At 34.8% G+C, this 23,167-nt stretch overlaps 1 protein-coding gene across 1 annotated transcript; it reads right to left on the reverse strand.

The window, feature by feature from the left end:
• Positions 1-8,269: 8,269 nt before the first annotated feature.
• LOC123545434 (probable G-protein coupled receptor 158) lies at positions 8,270-21,203 on the reverse strand. Its single transcript, XM_045331752.2, has 13 exons — positions 20,985-21,203; positions 19,344-19,485; positions 19,000-19,152; positions 18,301-18,468; positions 17,400-17,564; positions 16,669-16,795; positions 16,057-16,383; positions 14,279-14,347; positions 14,010-14,119; positions 12,060-12,274; positions 11,260-11,395; positions 10,691-10,796; positions 8,270-9,318 (listed from the first exon to the last, which is right to left on the reverse strand). The coding sequence occupies exons 1-13, from the start codon at positions 21,034-21,036 to the stop codon at positions 9,112-9,114; spliced, it is 1,977 nt and encodes a 658-aa protein (XP_045187687.2). The 5' UTR covers positions 21,037-21,203; the 3' UTR covers positions 8,270-9,111.
• Positions 21,204-23,167: the final 1,964 nt, after the last annotated feature.

Below are 23,167 nucleotides of genomic sequence, written 5' to 3' on the forward strand. Positions count from 1 at the left end.
ATTGTTATGATAATGAAAACATGGCGAATTGTCCACACATGTCTTACATCCGGCTGCGCACGCAATACATTGAAATTGTCCTGCTTTTATAACACCGTATTTTCTAAGATGATTTTCGATTTCATCTCCGGTATATGCCTGAATTCGATAGGTATTGTTTGGGAAGTAGAATCCATTATCACATTTACAAAGGTATGCTCCAGTAACAAAACCCTGTCCTTTTACCGGAACACACTACAACATGAAAATACAATTAGAAATGTTAAAAGGGAAAACTAAATACAATATAACCAAGTTTTTACTAACGAAAGAACATAAAAAAAATACTAACATATCTGACATATGATAATATATGTTTAAGTTTATATATGCAATATATTTTGACTTTCAAAGATCCATTGATATCTAAGCCTTTGAGAAATGGATAGAAGTTCAAAAGACAAGATAACGAGTCGAAATTTCGAGTCATGTAACTCGAAATTTCAATAATTAACTCAATGTTTTAGAAGTAACTTGAAATTTAAGGTTTAGTAACTTCAAATTTCGATTTATTAGGTTGAAATAGTTAGTATCCCGAAAATTCGAGTAAAGAGATAAAATTAAACGCACCTGGTACTAATTTTCATCCGTACACTTTCTTTTTACAATAAAAATCTCTATTTTTTCTGATTACTTCGGAATTAAGATACAGTATCCCGAACAATGATGTTATCGACAAAAAAAATTGTCTGGAGCACAGAAGCAAATGATCTGTGTGACGACTCACAATGGAACAGCCTGAGTGATGTATTTATATGCATGTGAACGACAAATGACGATTGAATTTAACTCACTGTTTGACATATATTATTTAGATTATAACACGATATCGGGGATTATTATCTATCCTTGACCACAAGCATGCTTTGTTTGGTTTTCTTTCCAGCACGCTTATAGTATATGGCGTTTGACGCTATGACGTTATAATTGTGACGTAAAAACAACTGTGTTTTGTTGCATAATAACGTCACATTTTCAGTCTTCAGTCAGGAAAATAAATTGTAGGCTATAAACTGGGTCGTTTTAAAATTAAAACATAAACGGCTTTGTTCATTTTGTCCAGTACAGTATTGCAAGTTGCAGAATTATGAACTCACTGACGCCAGCTTGAAACGTACGCAAAAAAGAATAAAGTCTTACAATTCCGAATAACATCGTCTTCCAAACATTGATTTAGTTTACTTGCATGTGCTAGAAAATTTCTGAGCCATTGGCTTTAGCTGACTTTGCTATTGTTAGAAGGAAAACAATTTTTGTAAAAAGAAATTAATAAAAGAAACTTTATCACCTGTGTAGTTGGTTGGCACCTGTGCGTCCCTCTGAATACATCAAGGCCTGATCCCATAACAGATATGTCATCGTCACACTGGTTAATGTCAATATAAGTTAGTTCTATATCGATGGTTGCTACACCTCTATAAGATATAAAACTTGTTTAGATGTCGTAATATTTTCATGAAAAATATGGCTACACATCTTTTGAACACAAGTGCAAATGGTATTGTTACTAAATATAGCATTTAGACACATCTTGAGCAATAAAGAAAGTTTTCATATCTTTCTACTGTTCGAATTTAGGTATTGTCGACGTGGAACTTGGAAATCGATATGTTATTACGTTCATACTTTTAAGTCTTTTAATTGTCTTTCTTTCTTTATTGAACCAATGCAAATAATTGTTAGAACTGGCATTGCAGTCTAAACATACCGAAACAAAACAGATCCGTTGTCTACTCTAAATATGGGAGAAGAGTATGTCACCATCCACACATCACCTCCTCCACAATCAAAATATGGAACCGTCCAGTGGCCGTCAGGCAGTTTTGCAATCGGATAGGGCTCCTCCACTTCCGGAAGATGGTGGTCATCTTTTCTAGACAGTTAATGGGAAAGAATGTAAATATTGACACTCATTGTATGTTTTTAACAAACCTTTCAGGGCAACAATTTCAAAATTGCGATATAAATATGAAAAAGCCCATAAATTATGAATAAAACTAGCCAGCGTTCACCATGTCTAGCTAGTGCTCATAACTTTACGTGAATTTAAGTCTATCCAGTCTTCATTTTACGACGCAAGTGTTCTTTTCCTCAGCACTATTTTTGTAGATGTCAAAGCAATTTGACAAAATGTTGTTGTTTTTTTTTTTGTTTTTTGTTTTTTTTGTTTTAGTAAACAATTTTAAACATTTATTATTTATGAATAAGGCAATCATAATCTAAAGTTAATCAAATTATGAGGTATATTTGGAATGCAATTTGTCTCTTGTATATACATGTCGATTTAAATATAGTACCTGTACATTATTTCATCTGTTACCACGTTGACACCTTTCCAAATTTTTATCTTGATGCTATTGTACCATTCTGTGTTAGGGTCGAAATAATTGTAGTTCACGGACAGATCATGTGAACGTACAGTCCCGTTTTTCTTGTACGCATACGGGCAAAACCTGTCATATTTACTGTAAAATAATTGGAAGCGACACTATATATGAGCCGTGCCATGGGAAAACCAACATAGTGGCTTTGCGACCAGCATGGATCCAGACCAGCCTGCGCATCCGCGCAGTCTGGTCAGAATCCATGCTGTTTGCTAACAGTTTCTCTAATTCCAATAGGCTTTGAAAGCGAACATCATGGATCCTGACCAGACTGCGCGGACGCGCAAGATGGTCTGGATCCATGCTGGTCGCAAACCCACTATGTTGGTTTTCTCATGGCACGGCTCATATATCTGTTTTGATGTCACAGTTTCCAGTAGAAGTTTGATTTAAACATATTCTACAAGAATATCTGAAAGGCATAGTTTAAATTGTTCCTCAAATTATAGCTGTTGTCATTGTCAAAGCCATTTCTTTCAATCTTAATTTCCAGTCGAAGACGCCCACTTCCCTACAAATGCAGAGAAACAATCAAAATTTCGAAGTCTCTAAGACCATATTTATTTTTATTCATTTTCAACTTTTATCTATTGACTTTTTAGCGCATTTTATGAACGTAAATAAACTTGCATGCGTCATTATCAGCCAATCAAATTTCACCGTGTTCGTTCCTAACACAAAACCGATTGGTACACAAACATAATGAAATGGTGGAGTTTACCCTAATGCTAAAAGACAAACATGTTTAAGGATTGTAAGTAATACTAATAAATGCGAATATATGAACACAGCGAATATGTCAAAAGATATGCTAATTGTTAGATATGTTTATCTTCCTACATGCTTATTAAAGATCTTACATTCTTTAAAGAAGATGAATAATACAAATGACTTTACATAAAATGTAATGGGAAATTACAAGGATGAGATCGTGGTGATACATATTAACTTGGGACATCGCAGTGGAACGGTAACTATTTTTTTGAAACGAAACTAGGGTTTTGGAAGCATTGTAGTAAGAAAGAAATTATCGAACCTGTAGACGCCGTTCTCAACTGCGATCGCAGAACCAAATATCATGGAATTCCCGTGTACATTATTTCTAACTAGAAGAAAGAACAATTCATCTGTCAAAGAATCCAGTGATCCATTGTTCATTTCAATGATTTTTGATAAGAAATTTGCCGTTCTAAAAAAAGAAACAATGCACAATTTAATCTGACTGGCTATGGTGAGACTGTCTAACAGGGCACAATACTGACTTAGTGGAGCAGGATATTGCAAAAATACTTCAGTTGATGATACAAGCATCAAATTTACAGGACAGTAACTACCTGAGGACAGTAACTAACATAAGATCAAGGGCCACTTGAAATAATGTCGTTTTTCAAGATGGCCGCCGCAAAAACAAAATGGCCGCCTTTTTGTATTTACTTTTCAATACTTTATTTGAGGCAAGCATGTAATACATTAAAACGATAGCATTTTTATGCCCCCAGCATCTACTGATGCAGGAGGCATATAGTGATTGTCCTGTCCGTCCGTCCGTTTGCTCGTTCGTTCGTCCGTCCGTCCATACGAGGTTAACCAAATGAGACCGTTTCGTCTTGCACCAATACCCCTTACTAGAATGACTTGATACTATTGAAGATGTAACCTGTGACCATTCCTCATCTTCAGATATCACCTGACCTCAGTTTTACCTTGACCTTGACCTCATTTTGGACTAAGGTTGCTTTATATGGGCCATCTCTTGGTTAACCAAATGGGACCGTTTCGTCTAGCATCAATACCCCTTACAAGAAGAATTGATACTAATACAGATGTAAACTGTGACCATTCCTCATCTTCAAACATCACCTGACCTCAGTTTCACCTTGACCTCGTTTTGGACTTAGGTGCAAATTCTATTGACAAGGATGCCACTGGGGGCATCAAGCGTTTATTTAACGCAGCTCCTTGGTTTTATTTATACACTTTCTTTTCAGTTTAGAACAGAATACCAATCTGTAGTAGTCATATTCTTCTAATTTGTAATCAATTTTGTCTGACTAAGCTCATGGATTTAGACATCTCAACACTTAAGTTTTTATAACTTGCAGTTTTGTTTTCGAACAATGGTAAAATCTGAAGCACACCAACCAATATAAGTTTTATATACATTAAACTCAGATTACATTCAGTGCAATAAATTAACATCGTTAGAAAATGCGTCTTATAAACCACGAGGGGATAAAGAAATAGGACAGCGTGATCACTTGCACAGTTAATAGCAACATTTTCTTATAATGCAAACCTTAAAAAACTATCTGTTGATTTACTATACCCATGAAACTATACACATCGGAAATCGTGTTCTAACCGAAACAAAAAAAAAATATGCATATGCTGCATTTAGCCATTTTCTTAACAGTTGCAACATCAAATTGCTGTGCATACAGACCTAAGCGGTGGCACTTGCAATTTCCAGTACAGGAAAGTCCTTTTGCAAACACACTTTTGAACGCCCTGGAAGCATTCAGCTATAACCGACAACTCCATCCGATAAGGGATCCACACATTGTTCTGCTTCAGCCATCCCCAGTTTGACGGAGGTGGCAGTTGCTGCATGGTAACAGCTGCATTACCCCAGACATGGCCTGCCTGAAAAATTGCTCGCTTGATGAGTTGTTTCAGAGCACCTTTTGTTGGTGGAATCGCATTATATGCTTTTTGTTTCCGGGCAAACAAATCAAGTCGAGCTTCATCCACCTTGCATGTCGTGCTTGATCAAGCATACAATATAACTAAAAAACAATTCTAATGTATCCATTTCCTACTCAGTTATTATGTAATTTGCAACACTGAGACTATGAAATACTATGAACTGTAGCTGTTTCACAAACATTCCATTCCTGCCATGCAGATTTCTTGCCCTTGCCGACAAATGCAGAAACAGTGTCGCAAGAAACAATGGCAATGCCTTTGAGTGAGGAACAAGTAAGCAATCCACAAAACATCAATACACTGCCATAGCAAGAACTAACTAATAATTGTAATTGTTCGGTTTCATGTCAATGAGGCATGCTTGCATGAACAAATATACGATTATCGGCTTCTTCGTGATTACATGGAGCAAGCGCATTTCTGTTTATATATAAATTGCAAACAATATCGGCACCTTTTGTTGCTATGACAGTTATCATTATACCCCGAGATATCTAGAGGCTATTCTGGATTCCAGTCCGTCCGTCTGTATATGGAATTTGTCTGCGCTATTTCTCAGCAATTATTTGTCAGTTTTCGATCAAACCTTGTAATTATTATTAGTATAAAGCCATGTTGCGCATGTGCGAAGCGGGTTCCATTTGGGTGATTTTTCCCTTAGTTATGGCCCTTTATTTTTCTTTCTTTATTTGTATATGGAAAACTTTTGTCCGCGCTATTTCTCGGTCATCATACACGAGACTTATCAAACCTTGCAATTATCATTGGTACCAAGTCAAGTTGTACATGTGCAAAGCATGTTCCATTTGAATTATTTTTCACATAGTTATAGCCCTTTATTATTTTTTTTTATAAATGTATATGGAAAAAATATATCCGCGCTACTTATCAGTCATTGTATGCCAGACTTTTATCACACCTTGTTATTACTATTATCATTGGTACCAAGTGTAGTTATGCATGTGCAAACACGTTCCATTTGAATGACTAAGTTGTGGCCCTTTATTTGTTTCAAATAAGAACAGAGTTACATTGGATTTTTTAACATACTTTTTATGTTAAGTATAACTAGTTGATGACTCTTGTTGATATAATAGAATACAAAAGTGGAAACCCACAGGTCTCCAAACACAACATAAAAGAAAATATTGCAGGCTTGATTTGATTTGTGGTTATGGAGCCTGCATATCACAGAAACTGCCAAAAGACAAGATTAAAAAGCAGATTACATGGTCCTTGTCCATGACCTTGACCAACTGACTTAATTTCTTCTCTTTTTTTAAGATATTGCCATAAAATTCGAACCACTTGTACAGTTTTGAACAAACATTTCAAAACTGACTTTCAGTGACCTTGATCTTGACCTACTTTCTTCTTTTTAAGGTACAGCAGTGAAGTTTGGAGATCTTATACAGTTTTGCACACCATTTTTGTGCGTCTTTGTACATTTTCTCCCTGTACAATATACAAAGCAATGTATCATATTTTTAATAACCCTGTTCCTCTGACAATAAGCAGATGTCTGGGGATATTCATCACCATTAGTGATACGTCTTGTTTTATCCGCACGAAAACTAAATAGTTTAGTTTTATTTTCAACGCATCTAAGAAAGCTATTCCATAGTTTAGGAGGTCTTCTGTTAAACTCTTTTCGACATTATCAAGTTTGAAATAGAACATAAACAGAAGCACAGATCCTTAAACTTACAATGATATATTCAAATTTGGTATCTGTTAATACAAAGTATGTACTATTATAATTTGAAGGCCAAGGGACTATCCTTTTACCGCCTTCAATATATATTTTAACATTTTGCAGTATGGGATACGACTTGTTTTGATTTTTTTTATACATACACGTATTGAAATTGTCACTGAACCCCATGCTGAGTTACATGACATTATGAACTATATCAGTGTGTCCTTGTAGTGTTTGTAGTTCATTCTATAGAATCATTACACATATCATTTAATTAAAGATTTTGTTTCAGCTGATAAGCAATGGTTCAGTATTGCCATGATTTTGAGACTGTTTCTCAGTGAAACAAAGCAAAAAATGAAGAATAGAACAGAGAAGAGATTGAAAAGAAGAGACGTCCATATAAACCATATAGGCTTATTTCAGGCCAATATCATAATAATATGCTTTCAGGTTTATCTGGGACCAGGATCTAATCAATAGTCGATGGTTATAGCACTGAAATTAGAAAACTCAAACTTGGCCGTGATAAGAACGTTATCTAAAAGTCTGGTGGTCATTTTAAAGATGGCGACCTTCTTAAATGGGTCGATATTTGGAAAAGGCAACATTAGAAATAAAACTTATGGGAATAAATTGATAGGGAAAAACATGTTATATCCTAACAAATATGATATTTTAGAAACTTACAGATCCTGATTATATGAAAAATGCCTCAATTCTGGCAGCCATTTTGAAATTCGGAGGCCATCTTGAAAATGGATGATTTTTAGGTGGCCCTCGATCATTTTTGAATCTGGGCCATATGATGAACATTTAGTGTAAATTTCATACTTGTATCATTAAGTGAAGTATTTCCTTAGATTTTCTCACTAAGCTGCTCCACTATTAGAAAAGAAAAGTCATATGCTGATCATAATACTTACAGGAATTGATGATAGAAGAAGTCTTTGATATTAATGTTTTACTCGTGTAACTTTTATCATTTTGAATATGTATAGTAAGTCGTGACTTTATTTTGATGAGAAAATACATATATGTTCGGACTTATAATAATGACTGTATATTTGTGCTCATTGTACTTGTGTGTATCAGTTATCATTTAGGTTTTTAACCTGTGCTATAATAATTTGATCCTATATACTTTACTGTTTGCTAAAGCGCTCCGTAACTTTCAACTGCAGTTTATGTGGCATTCAGATTCTTTTGGTCATGCTTATGTTGATTTTCCAGTATGTGAACTTTTTTAGATGATGTAACAAGTGTAGAGTATAATGTGTTATATAAATCCCATTCATTTGTTTTGAGTAATATGTTGATCTTGTGTTTCGTTTCTGACAAGTATGATTACAATGTATGATTACGTTCCTAAAAAGACAATAATATATGGTAATCATTTTATTACACACATTACCATGTTACATTTGTTAAACAAAGAATTTTCAAAAATAGACTTCATACAAAACTCGTCTTAAAATTTATCACAATATTGTGTGGTGGTTTTGTAATTTTTGATACTAATTATTTTGATAGTCGTTGATATTTGTATGCATTAAGGATATTATTAAGCAATGTATTGTAAACCTTCTCCGCATATCTACTTCAAATGCATGTAGATCTACATGTTGTACACTGTCTTGCCATATACATGTATCATGTATTGTATGTCCTCATGGGCCATTTGGTCCAATTGAATATTGCAAATAAACTATCAAACTATATACATGTATGTAATATATAAAAGAAAATAATAACCGTCGTACTATTATCACCTTGCCAGGGCCACTGAGCTCTTACTTGAAACGGCTAAAATCCCGCAACAAATACAGTATAGACAGTTCTGATTCGAATAATAAACCTTGTGTACGAGTTTCATAGAGTCAAAACTAAATGTGAAATCTGAACAAATTTTCAGAGATGATTTAAAGGTATCAAAATTAATGCAATTTAAATGCTCTGTATCACTCAGTGCCACTTATTTCCTGTAAAAACATATAGGGCAGCTTAAAAACTGAACTGTTTTGTACATCGGTCGTTTTATTTGTCATTTCGCTCGACACAATTGTATGGAATAACTTTTTACACCTCATAGAATCATAGAGATACAGCAAAACCATGTGTTCAGAACCTATAATTCACCTCTGTATTTTATAAGACCGTGGTTCAACGTCTTTTTCATAAATTAGTTTTCTAAAAATCACATCGGACAGAAACTCGACATAATTTGATTGAACTAAACGTAATAATTATAAAAGACATTTAAAAATGTTAAAGTTATCAAGCTCAAACAACATTGCTCTCTTCCTCTGTCTTCCACTTTGTTTGGGTTTCCTTGTCAGACATGGCTACTAAGAACTTAAGAAAATTGATGTTAATTTCATCTGCAGAAGAACGTTTGCGGAAGCGGTGTGTATTATCCATACCCGAAATTTGGTTAACAACAGATGCGAATGTAGGGCTAGATTCTTTCTTCTTACGGATGGCGAAAAACTGGAAACAAAATGATTTCGAAATATAATTATGTTGGGCTTAACGTCACACTGACACAATTTCAGGTCATATGGCGACTTTCCAGCTTTTGGTGGTGCAGGTAGTCCGTGCATTATTTCATCACTGGTGGGTATGTGGTAGAACCACCGATCTTCTGTAAACCAGCTGGATGACTTCCTCACATGATGAATTCAGCGCCTCGGGCGAAGGTTGAACCCTCATCTGTGAGGGGCAAGTGATTGAAGTCAGTGCTCTAACCACTCGGTCTTGGAAGCACAAAATGTACTAGACATCTTTGAAATTATTGTTGCCGAAATAAAAAGAATCAAATCACTAAATACAGTACACGCCACATATTATACGAGTAAATATTCAAATTATAATATCTGCAATCAAAACTTATTTCCTTAGAATGAGTTATATCCAGTGGATTCATTTCAGACTTCTATAAATATTTTGGCACCTAAGACGGAGCATTCAAATGGTCGCAAAGCTCATCCAGGTAGAATTGTTAACATACTTATTGTAACAGCATCTGTAAACATGCATTTTCGCTGGATGATGTGCATGGACAGCTTACGTTGTCTGGCGATTTTAGAATGTTTTGCTATTCCAACAATCGCCAAAAACTGACGATTTTGTCATTTAAGAGATAATTGCTTATTACAAATTGTGAAAGAAAATAAAAAAGGACTATAAATACAAACAATAAATTAAACCTATACCTATATTACATAGAACTGTTTATAGCATGTATGATGACCGTCTGTCATTTAAATTTGCACAATGTATTGGTTTGCTTTTTTGGTTTTGTTGGATTTAGCGTCAGGCCGACACTGTTATATGTTGACATTCCAGCTTTTGATGGTGGAGGAAGAACCCAGATGACGGGAATTATTACAGGTGCTGGCGGGCAGGCAGTTGTGTAAGAATTACCCATCGCCTGTAAGCCATCTGGATGTTTTTTTTTTTCACATGACAGATATTTGAAATCATCGACCTTAACTACTCGGCCACAGAGTTCTCCGACAATGTAGGCAATATTCGGATGGTAAGTCCAACTATTATCTATTGAATTTATCCCGCATGTGTAAAAATATTTTTGAACTTTTTGTTAACTTCAATCAGACGGGAACTCAGTGACCGTGTGGTTAAGGTCTAGGAACTGGCATCACTTGCAAATTTCGCTATGGGTGTATAATTCTTTATGTGAGCGGTGGTTCTACCCAGGCGCTCGTCCAGTTTAGAAGGAGTAAAAAAAGGGAAACCTAAGGCCCATCAATGATCAAAAGATGGAAGTTGCCAACTGACCTTACTTGGGTCGGCATGACTCTAAATTCAACTAAAACAAGACATAATCACAAATACGTACCTTTGGAACAAAGATGATGAGAAGAGTCACCGTTGCAAACACTTGAAGATGAAGAAATTGGAACACAAATATTAGATCTGGACCAATAATCGATATCAGCAGACGACTGAAAACACCAAGACCCATTAATACAATTATAAAGTTTGAACTCAAATATCCTCTTTTATTTGAAAAAAAAAATCTATAAAGAATATAAGCATCTAAAGGTTAAACGCTTTATTGTGTATACGAATCATTATGTTCCTGTGCGTTTTCAAAAAAAAAAAATAAAAAATAAAGAAAAAAGGCACCAGAAAATATATCTGAGCCGCGCCATGAGAAAACCAACATAGTGACTTTGCGCCATTCGCGCAGTCTGGTCAGGATCCATGCTGTTCGCTAACAGTTTCTCTAATTGTAATAGGCTTTGAAAGCGAACAGCATGGATCCTGACCAAACTGCGCGGATGTGCAGGCTGGTCTGAATCCATGCTGGTCGCAAAGCCATTATGTTGGTTTTCTTTCTCATGGCGCGGCTCATTTTAAGAAATGAAGCGTGAAACGATCTAAACAACAAAGCATAACACTTACGAGAGAAATGACATGGCAATTCCTAGAATTATCGCATTGTATATTGCATAGCCCATGTATTTGTCATTGAACTGTGCCGGAGCTTTTCTTATAGTAAAGCTTAGATAAACACCGTACAACAATAGAAGCACTTTAGCTGAAAATCCAGAATATAATCAGAAGTGTGTTTAATGTTTTTCAGACAATGTCCGCAAAATTTGACATGAAGTTTTTATTTTTACATACATATTTGCTGTTGTTATTAATATTTGACTTGCACCTCATCGATGTAGGTTCGAGTTTTACGTGAGACGTTGAGTTTTTTATGTGAGGAAGCCATCCAGCTGGCTTACGGAAGGTTGGTGGTTCTATCCAGGTACCCGACAATAATGAAATAAACATGGGGTCTTCCTCCATCATCAAAGATAAAAATGTCGCCAAATGACCTATAATTGTGTCGGTACAATGTTAAACCAAACAAGAAAATAATATTATTTGCATTATAAACAATATGTAATTATAATTTCTGTATAAGAAGTGCCTTTAAAAATATCTCAAGTCATTCAAACTATAAGAAAGACACTGACACAATATATTTTATAGCAACTTTTTTGGCAAGATGGGACGATTCTTGGAAGTAAACGTCTTGATTTGAAAACACTTTAAACTCTAACAAGGAATGTACTTTTGCCAAACGAGATCTTTAGAAATTAAGCTTGACCTTTATCTTTTGGTCTAAAACTTAATACATGTGTGATATAATCTTATTGGGCCATTCAACCTTTGCAAATGAACATGTAAAAGTAGTATTATAAACTTACCCGCTATGAATGCAAACAAGAAAGGTCCGATTTGGCAAGTATAATAGAGAAGATTATCCGAAGTTTTCAATTCCACAACTTTTGATGGCACACTCATTGTCCAGGCGGCCAACATGGCAGAAATAAAGCACACTAGAATGCCAATTCTTTGATATAATATCTTATCTGGAATCCGAATTCGCTGACGAGCGCCAATTGTAAATATCTTGGATATTCTAAAACAGCATAAATATTATTGAACTATGTTGGTAATTTGCGCATATCTCTACTAAATCTCACTATGATTTTGATTTTGTCGGAAATGTAATAGTACAGAATTGAATCACATGTCTACAAACGTGACAGAAAATGTATGGATGTGAACGAAACAAAGTACGACGCTCCTGATAAGTAATAACCTAGTATTTTATAAGATCCAAGATTGATACTGTATTGTTTTTTCTGAGCACACTATTAAAATAAAAGTAAGGAAAACAAAAGCTCGTACAACACGAAATGCCCCCTTGATGCATTCAGTAATTGCACAAGGAACAGAAATTATTTGGTCACTGTACACAAAAAAGCTACTGTTCTTGGTCAAAGTGACCTTGACCTATGACCTCAAAATAGGGGTCATCTGCTGGTCATGATAAACCTCCCTATTAAGTTTCGTGATCCTAGGCCCAAACATTCTCAAGTTATCGTCCGGACACATTTTAACTGTTCCAGGTTCCTGTGACCGTGACCTTTTACCTACTGACCTCAAAATCAATAGTGGTCATCTACTCATCATGATCAACCTTTCTATCAAGTTTCATGATCCTAGGCCCAAGCGTTCTCAAGTAATCGTCCGGAAACGATTTTACTGTTCCAGGTTCCTGTGTCCTTGACCTTTGTCCTACTTATCTCAAAATCTATAGGGGTCATCTGCTGGTCATGACCAACCTCCCTATCAACTTTCTAGATCCTAGGCCCAAGCGTTCTTGAGTTATCATCCGGGAACCGCTTAACTGTTCCTGGTCAATGTGACCTTGATCTTTGACCTACTGACCTCAAAATCAATAGGGGTCATCTGCTGGTTATGACCAAACTCTCTATCAACTTCCATGATCCTAGGCCCAAGCATTCTTGAGTTATCATCCGGAAACCGTTTAACTGTTCTGGGTCACTGTGACCTTGACCTTTGTCCTACTGATCTCAAAATCAATAGGGGTCATCTGCTGGTTATGACCAACCACCCTATCAACTTTCATGATCCTAAGCCCAAGCGTTCTTGAGTTATCATCCGGAAATGGTTTGGTCTGCATTCCGACCGACCGACCGACCAACATCTGCAAAACAATATTCACCTCCTTCTTCGAGGGTGGGGGGGGGGGGGGGCACTTCACCACTTCAGCAGTTTCTATTGACAGAGAAACGCTCAGCAAACACATTTTTGTAATAATTTTAATGTCACCCTTTTCTTGACGAGAAAAAACTTCAATCTTCAATCCACTATTACATAAAAGAGAAAAGAGTTCACAAAAGAGAAAAGAGTTCTACTGGAATCTTTCTGTGAGAAATACCGAGGAAATCATTTCAGAAATTCCGGGACTTAAACGGGACTGACAACCCAAGTGTTTACCACTAGATTATAGTCCACTTATATTGTTTTTCCTTACTGTAAATATACAAAGTCCTGGAAGTGAACCATAACCCTGCACAAGCTTCGTACAGAAAAAGTTTCATGTAAATATATCAATAGGTCATTCTTGACCACCTACCCTATGATCGCTCTCCAGCCGTTCGGGTCAATACTAGTAGATCTAAAAACGTCAAATACATTGCGCACTAACATAAAATTAAGTATAATACAATATATTTGCAGCCTTTTTTCAACTATATCTATATTCATACTTATATACAGAAAATGCAAGATTATTGATATCTACGTTGTATTTTGACATGAAAAGAGAAAATCTTAATGATTACCTCCATGTTTTGACGACAAGAGAGCCATACAAAATGAAGAAACCAATGTGTATCGGCCAGTTGCTTATTGTACACACCAACACACTCATGTCCAAAAAGTGAATGAAAAACTGAAAACAAGGACGAGGTACGTATTTTTCATTTATATCTACATTGTAATGACGTCATATTCATATCCTTTTAGTTTATGAACATTTATTCAATAAATTAATAAAGCGCAGGAATAAGTACAAAATTTAGACAAATGAAGAGGTTTAAGAATGTGTTACCTGTGACAGAATTAATATCCCACCAAGACACATAAGTTCTAGAAATGCTGGACTGGCTGACTTGATTACCTGTAGATATGCAAAATATATATTTTGTACATCTGTATAAGAAATCCGCTGGAAATGAAAATATAAAGTCTATTTCTACACCTTTGTATCATTTTAAATTGAAACTGCTTACTCTTGTTTCATAAACACGACTTGTCTGAGAATTTTGGGGAGTTTTTGAAAGATTGAGCAGAGGTGGTAAAGTAAATGGAATCTTACCTGTGCACTATTTGATATAGTTGACATTTTAATATTTTATCAACAACATATTTTTCTCAACTCCTAGACTGATAAGTATCTGTCTGACATTAACTGACTGTGGGGAGCGATGGTCTTTTGATTAAGGCGTTGGCTGCTCAACCCGCAAGTCCTGAGTACGTATCCCACTTAGGTTCCGACTATGCCTCATCATATGCCACCAGTACTGTTCTTTTTCCAAGAAGCGGACTCAAAAAGTGTTTCAAATGAAGACAACAATACTAAAAGTTTTAAAATTGCCCATGAATTATAGCTGCCAGTTATAAGATGTAATTGTAATCTACTCCTAAAAATATTATTAGGTTATTTAACATTGTTCTGTACAATACGGAGATATATTTGGAGCTGGGTACTCGTCCAAATATATCTCGTATTTTACAGTTCAATGTTAAATACCTTTTTATTCTATATCTATTTTATTCAAGTTCAAAAATTAAAAATCATATTTCTGCCGTCCTCATTTCAAGACGCATAATCTAACTCTGTACTTTAAAGCGCCTACTTCACCCGATTTACATTCGGAACATTTTCACGCGTTTCGGGCTTTATCGTATGTTTAACATGGGACTTTTTCAGGATTTTTGTACGCACGTGCGTCCAATAAGGTGATATATTGTACGGTCACGTGTTGCAAATGAACGTACACGATTGGGTAAATAAAACAGATATAGAATAAATATGAGGTTATTTCACAGTGTTGAGTACAATACTGAATTCTATTGGACTCGTACACAGCAGTAATAATCCATATTTGGACGAGGCGAAGGCCGAGTCCAAATATGGGTTATTACTGCTGTGTACGAGTCAAATCGAATTCAGTATTGTACTCAACACTGTTAAATTACCTCTTTATTTCACACCATAAAAATAGATGTAGAAAACATTACTTTATACATTTTAACTCGCAAACAACAACACACATTAATTTAAAATACGTTCTTCTCTGATAACACATAGGTTCTGTACATTAAGATCTACTCTCGGCGCACATTTTTTTTCGAAAACAACATTTCCTGAAATTTTGAACCGAAACCATGATAACTGGATAGGAAACGTTCTAACTAAGAAATTGAGTGCTTACACTAATATGTTTCATTCAAAAATAAGAAAGTTATCGCTTTTTTTAAAAAATACTGCTGTCGCTATATACAAGGGAAGTAATTCCAAATCTCCTTATAAGGAATCGGAAGAGTTGTCCCGTCCAATATGAAAAGATATGGATTTTTGGGATTGGAGTCCAATATGAAAAAAATATGGAGTTTGTGGATTGCAGATTTCGGATTTTACTATATATACTTAAGAAAATGTGACACACAGTACAATACTGGTTTCTATTGTATTGTCACGTGATAGAAAGAAAAGCTTCCAATTGGTTAAAATATAATTATAGGTGTGAAATAACATTTATTATAAGCCGCAATTTTATAAAGATTTTTTAGATATGCATGCCTTTCTATTGTTTCTTTTCTTACCGGATTGTTTCTGTAGATATAAATGATAACAGCAATGGACATAATCCCTAAAACAGTTATCAGCGTCACTATCAAAAGAGAGAACTTCAAGATAGTATTAATCTCATATAAACATGGAGAACTGTCCACACATGTAGTACATCCGGCTGCGCACGCAGTGCACTGGAACATTCCAGGTTCGATGACTCCAAACTCTCTGACGTAGTTTTCTATTTCTCTTCCATAATATGACTGATTTCTGTTGGCACCTTGGGGTAAATAGTATCCATCGTTACATACACAGTTGTATGCCCCAGGGACAAATCCATCTCCTGCCATAGGCACACACTGAAATAGTGTAAATTGAGAAAGAAACGTATACTCATTAAATATCAGCTAAAATTATAGAAACTGAAACATTCATGTCGCCAGATAACAAAAAGAGATTTGTATAACTTTGATTTTCAGTTTCATTCAATAAACAATCAAACGATAACAAAATATTTTGAAATGCAGCGAATGCTTAGCTGATTAAATAGAAGATATTAATTTAACAGTACAAAAAGAAAAGCATGGATTGTACACATTTTAAGAGTCAAGACTGGAATTATTAAAAAAAAAACGACTGTATACCGTTGTAGTTGATTGACATCTGTGTGTTCCACGAAATACATCAAGTCCAGACGAACGTTCATTTTCGTTATTATCACACTGGTTTATATCAATCTGCGTTAACTCAATGTCTACAGTTGCAACTCCACTACAAAATACAGCTTCCAATACGTAAAATTCCGTATATTGTCGTAAATGTTTTTTTGAAAAAGGATTCATAACACTGATGATATATCTCACATGGCGTACTTCATTTTTAAGTGGGTTCTAAGCCACACCAACATTACCAACATTACTTTGGTCACATGTAGACTTTAAAGCTTTCGACTGTGCAGAAAGCCTCAATGTGCCAAATGTGATTTGAACAAGGCGAAAGAAACTCGTGCGCAGCAGAGGCGTCTTGGATTGACAATGCAAAATATTCCCTTTTCATAATAATCGTCAGTATTTAGTTTATGTTTTAAATCCCAAATCGGCTCTGAACAAATGTGCTTAAACAGTCCATGTAGGCGTAATCTTTGTCACTAAATACTTTTTTAATATCTTAACACTGGTTAAACCGTAAGGGATATCGAACGTTCAAAGCAAAGACTTTATAGTTTGCACTAAATAAATTTCATTAAATGAGATAAAAGAGTGAAAACTTTAGTTTTTAAAAAAAGTATTTTATCTTGTAAAAAGCAGTAAATGGAGTTTTAATGTTACAGACACAATATCTGAATATCCGTTAAGAGCAGATCGTTGATGCTTACCGAAACAAAACTGATCCGTTTTGTACTCCAAAAATTGGAGAAGAATATGTCACCATCCACACATTTCCACCCCCGCAGTCAAAATATGGAACTGTCCAGTGACCATCAGATAGTTTTGCCACAGGATATGAAACCTCAACCTCCGGTAAATGATGGTCATTTTCTCTGGATATACAAGGACAAACATCAACACCATTTGTTCATATGACAATTTTATAGATGCTGGACAAAAACGCATTAGATCACTTTGGCATTTTTGAAAGTACAGGTAGACACCAGGGTATAACCGCTGGCTTCTCAGAAATCAGCTGGACGATTCTTTCTGTATTTTATATGGGAGTTCAAACTCACATTCAAAAAGGATAAGTTCGAAAACAGTGACCTTTATCACTTGTAAATGGAGACCTCACAAATATGAACATTTCATCTAACAAATCAAACACATTATTATAAGAGGGGAAAAAATGATAATTATATGTTTCCTTTCAATGCCATTAAAAATTTATTAATTAGTTGCGATCATTTTGAAAATTTTATTAAGTATCACACCAGCAGTCTGGAAATGCCATTTAGCGGACGTAAAATTATGTCACACTACTTGGAATCATTTTTGTTATATTTTCAGGTCCTCTGGGATAATGAAGTCCATTCAATTACCTTTATTACATAAATCCGTTTTCAGGCGGTGCCAGGGAGCGTAATGGGTTTTGCACATTTCATTAACTAATGAATAGACTCGATCAAGCAGAGTCCTTCTGTTATTTTCCCTTTCTGCATATATGCTCCCCACCTTCTGATAGATTTTATTATATCATGATGTTAATATTAGCAAACTATGTAAGACTTGTTACATTATATTTTAAAAGAAAGAATAAATTCATCCATTATGCATATAAAGCACCTGTTTATTACGACGTCGGTGACAACGTCCACATCTTCCCACGTTTTTTCTTTGACGTCAGTGTACCATATCGTGTAGGTGTCAAGGTAGTCATAGTTCACTGCTATATCATGTGACTGGACAGTTCCATTTTTCTTGTGTGCGTATGGACAAAACTTGTCATATTTACTGTTAAAAGGAAGTGAAGCTTTCATGGCATGAACTTTCTAAATTAAATAGTACAAAATTGATCACATTTACAATTATTTCAGCTATCTACTAACTGAGTTTGTTTAGAATGATTGATAAAAAAACCTAAAAGGAATCTAAATAAATTACTTTGTCTGTTGTAATAACCATAAAACGTTTTGTTTGGTTAAAAGTAAAAAGTAACACCGATACAGTTTTGGGTCATACAGTAACTTTCCAGCTTTTGATCGTGACTGGATACCCCAGATGCCCTTCCGAGAATTTCAGGAATAGTCGGGTATGTTTGTACAATCACCGATTCTATGTAAACAACCTTCTATAAATACAAGAATTCTACACTACATGCAGGACTCCGGACCCATAGCGGTGAAATTGATAGCGATGCAAAGGCAATTGATAGCGGTGCAAAGGCAATTGATAGCGGTGCCAAAGGCAATTTAAGGCAATTGATAGCGGTGTAAAGGCAATTGATAGCGGTGCAAAGGCAATTGAGAAACAAAATTTTCAAACCTGTAGACGCCCTTTTCTAGGGCAACACCAGAGCCAAATATCACCGAGTTTCCATGAACGTTGTTTCTACCCAGAAGAAACAACATTTCATCTGTCAAAGAATTAAGTGTCCCATTGTTCATTCCGATGATATTTGAAAGAAAATTGGCAGTCCTGCAAAACGAAGTTCACCTGGTTAAACAATTCAGCAAAGAGCAAATTGTTACACGTATTGTGCGCAGTAACTTAGGCATTATTGGCATCTCGTCGGCTTGGAGAAATATATACAGGTTAATGTTGTTCAAGACCGTTACATTGTTGAAATGGAAATTGTCATGCTAGAGCAATAAGAAGGAATAGCATACCTAATGGCCGGATCTGTATAGTGGTTCCATACTGTTACATCAAACTGTAAATGCAACTTTTCTTTTGTTCCTGCTTTACACGTCTTCGGGTTTAAACGGAATACATATTCCAAAGCTTCGTGTGTTGTATTTAGTGCAGTAGCTAAAATATTCCAAAAAAAAGAAAAGAAAAAAGTTGCATTATTGATCACAATGTGCAGGTGAAATGAGATAATTCTAAAAAGTTCAGATCAATAAATAGATAGATTTTTATGATATTTTATCCCAAGAATTGAAACTTCGTGGACTTACGCATGGATTTTAGATTCCAATATATGTTAACATGTATGTATTATGACCTTTAATTATAGTTCGTTCTTATGTTTAAAACAGTAATAAGTACTCCTGGTAAAATTACTTCCGCCTAATCTAAAGTTCTTGTGTGTTGTAATGCATTTAAGTGTACATGGATTGTTATTTAATACTATCAATATCATTAATATATGAAAATAAAAAAAAAATATGTTTAATGACAAATATCGGAAAAAAGATGTTTAACACTAAAAAAAAAATATTAGATCACGAATTTTACGTAACGTTGATTATTTACAATGCACTTCAGATTCATGTGAACATTCCATTAACATTAACGACATCCCGGCGGCAAAATCGATCTCATGATAACAACTTTACTTAAATTTACAATATCGTGTCGCATCATATATATACTCGAGGGATTGCCATTAATGGTATGATCAGAAAGTGGACCAGACTCACAATGCATCGTTTGGAATATGTTTTGAAAACAACAAAACTAGTCCCATGAGATGTAGTTATATGAGTGTTCTTTAGAGTTCTGTGAAATGACTGAATCATATGGGTATGTAAGTTTCTGGTATCGGCCAAAATTGAGATATAAATTCGAGTTTTCTGACATGAAATTAATAGATATGCTATATGGTCATTGCAGTATCAACATTAATGAATGGAAACTGTCAGTGGCTAAAAACCACTGGTTTACTGCGCGTAAACTCTCACACTTCATCTTCATCATGTCCAAATCGAAAGTCATAGCACATTGTAAATAAAAATCAAATATGCCATTGCAAAAGTTTGATACATAAACTTTAATTCAATACTAAATTGTGTTATTTGTATCTAAAACACTGACCAATGCGATATGATTATCTTATTTAATTTTTCCCACGATAAAAATGAAAAGGTCATTACATACAATTTAGTAAAAGTACCGTTGATTTTCGTAGGTGTTTTAAAACACTCTGTTCGTGAACAAGAAACTTCAACACATAACGAGAAGAAAATGTCAGATTAAATGTACATGTATTTCACAAAGACCGGCAAAGTATGTTGATATATGAAAATATTTTAAAAGCACAATCTAGTCGTTCATGACAAGTTCCTCAATCGAACTAATAATTTTGGATAATGTTGTTCCAAACCTTTGTTCAAACTCTTTGCAATACTGAATACACTATATTTTTCGTTTCAGATTTGTTAATTTAAAGTACATTTTATCAATTCTTATGAAATTTCTAAAAGTTTTAGAAATCTTACCATAATCGTTCTTAACGTAGATTATGCTACAGTAATTTGTCTTGGATTTTTTTAACTGTAGAATTTATAGTAATTTAATGTACTTACCCCCACATGTAAGATCCACGATTATCAATACCACATAGATAAAGTTTGCCATTATTTTTCAAATACAGTGTCATTGATCAAAATCGCCACATTTTACAGTCAGATGAATTGCAGGTATCGCTAACGACATTTGATTATCAGTGCAGCTATATCGGGAATATCGTTAACAGGCATTGCTTTCAATGAGCTTCTAATTAATCCAGCGTATTTCACATCTAATATTTCACTGGTTAATACATATCGCATATAACGAGTTTTCGAAAGCATATATAGTATATATTATGCGCTCCGATACGACCACGTTTCATGATTCTCATAAAATGTCGAAATGTAAAGAAAAAAATCACACAACTAAATTTGTGTCTATAGGACACAGTTGCCACCACTTCCACTCACTTTTAAGGTCATATGTTACTTGTTTACAATGCAAGACTAAGTAAATTTTATATTACTTTGGATTTGGAGTTTCCTAAGCGGGATGGGGGAAGGAGGAGGGTATGACTACCATAAAACCTGACTAGAAACCCAAGATAAAGGAAACTGACAGAGAATTATTTTGGAGGGTGGGGTATGGGGTAAGATGGTTTAATCCCAGGAGCGCAGCTTCACGTGCTAAAAAGATTCCTATAGGGTTTCATGTTTCCAGGTCAAATATTTGTTTTTAAAAAATATATGGGGCAAAGTTTTTTTCTCTTTTTTTTGCACTGAATGCATACTAGTAATTTGACCAAGTCAGTGGCCACAACTCTGGTATCCTGCAGAATGAAATTCCAAGAAAAAATACAACAGGTGCACAAATTCACATGTTAAATAGTATTCCTACAATGTTTCCTGACTTTTTAAGCACTTATAAATGTATGTGTATATTTTTCATCAAGTCAAGAATCATAAATTAGGTCTGACTGAGTAAAATCCAAAACAGGACACCAGGTACACAACATCAAATATAATATATATATATATATATATATATATATATATATATATATATATATATACTCTAATGTTTTTTTGTCTAGGTCAAATATCTTTTCCCGCCGTTACATGACTGAAATACTGTTGGAAAATGGCGTTAAACCCAAAACAAACAAAATCAAATATCTTTTGAGATACAAGCAACACAAACTTTATGTCCTATATGCATATTTTTAACTACATCAAGTATGACTGAGAAAGAACCCAAACGAAACCACTTGTGTACAGCTTCACATGCTGAATAATAATCCTACAATGTATAAAGTTTAGTGACTCTAGTTCAAATATTTTTGAGATACATGCGACACAATGTATTAGGCCCGTAAAGCATATATTGACAAAATCAAGTATCTCTGGTCTGGCTGAGTAAAATCCAAAACAAAATCCCAGGTGCTTCGCCATGTAAACTTGATCTAGATTCCATAAATACAATCATTCCTTCAATGTTTCGGATATATTGAGGAGAAAAGATGTCCTCAAGATTGTTCAAACTGTTTTTGTGGTAACCTGGATTTTGATCCCAGCTGACCTCTAAGTCGACATAGAATTCAAAGTGCCAGTATTCTTACCAGTATGGATCAGGTACACAATGTGGTATCCCAAGTTCTTTTTTTATGATTTAACTTTGTGAGCTTCTTTTTGACAAAACTAACTCAGTTTTAGATACTTTACCTAATTTTCAAGTATAAGCATTCATACGAGTTTCACACATAAATCGGATAAAACATGTGTCCTTAAATGTGTTAATTTTGGATTTCTGTTACTTTGAACTAGCTGATCATGAAATAGTTTACATTCCAGTTGACATTGTTTCGAAACTCTGAGATTCTATTAACGAAAGAAAAACATTTTGTCCATGTTTCATCTGGGCTGCTTACTTTATTCTATAATTCGAACTAAGGACAAAATTTGTGACTCTTATGACGTCATCGGAAACATGTGAACAATTTACCAAGAAAATATTCTGATCAGATATAACCTCAAGTTAGAGTGTAACTAACGCTCGTGGATTGTGCAAGGTCCGATCACACTCGGCGCTTGCGCGCCTCTTGAGATCCGATCTGGCAAAAATCCACTCGAGCCGAATACAGCATCCCAGATCGAGCTACTGTTACAATAACCCTATTGTATCAATTTGCATCAACATTCTATTCAGAACATTTAGACTGTTTTCCAAAATATTTCAACAAGAGTGCAATGATGACTCT

The sequence above is a fragment of the Mercenaria mercenaria genome, chromosome 1 (genome assembly GCF_021730395.1).
Source record: "Mercenaria mercenaria strain notata chromosome 1, MADL_Memer_1, whole genome shotgun sequence".
Lineage (NCBI taxonomy): Eukaryota > Metazoa > Mollusca > Bivalvia > Venerida > Veneridae > Mercenaria > Mercenaria mercenaria.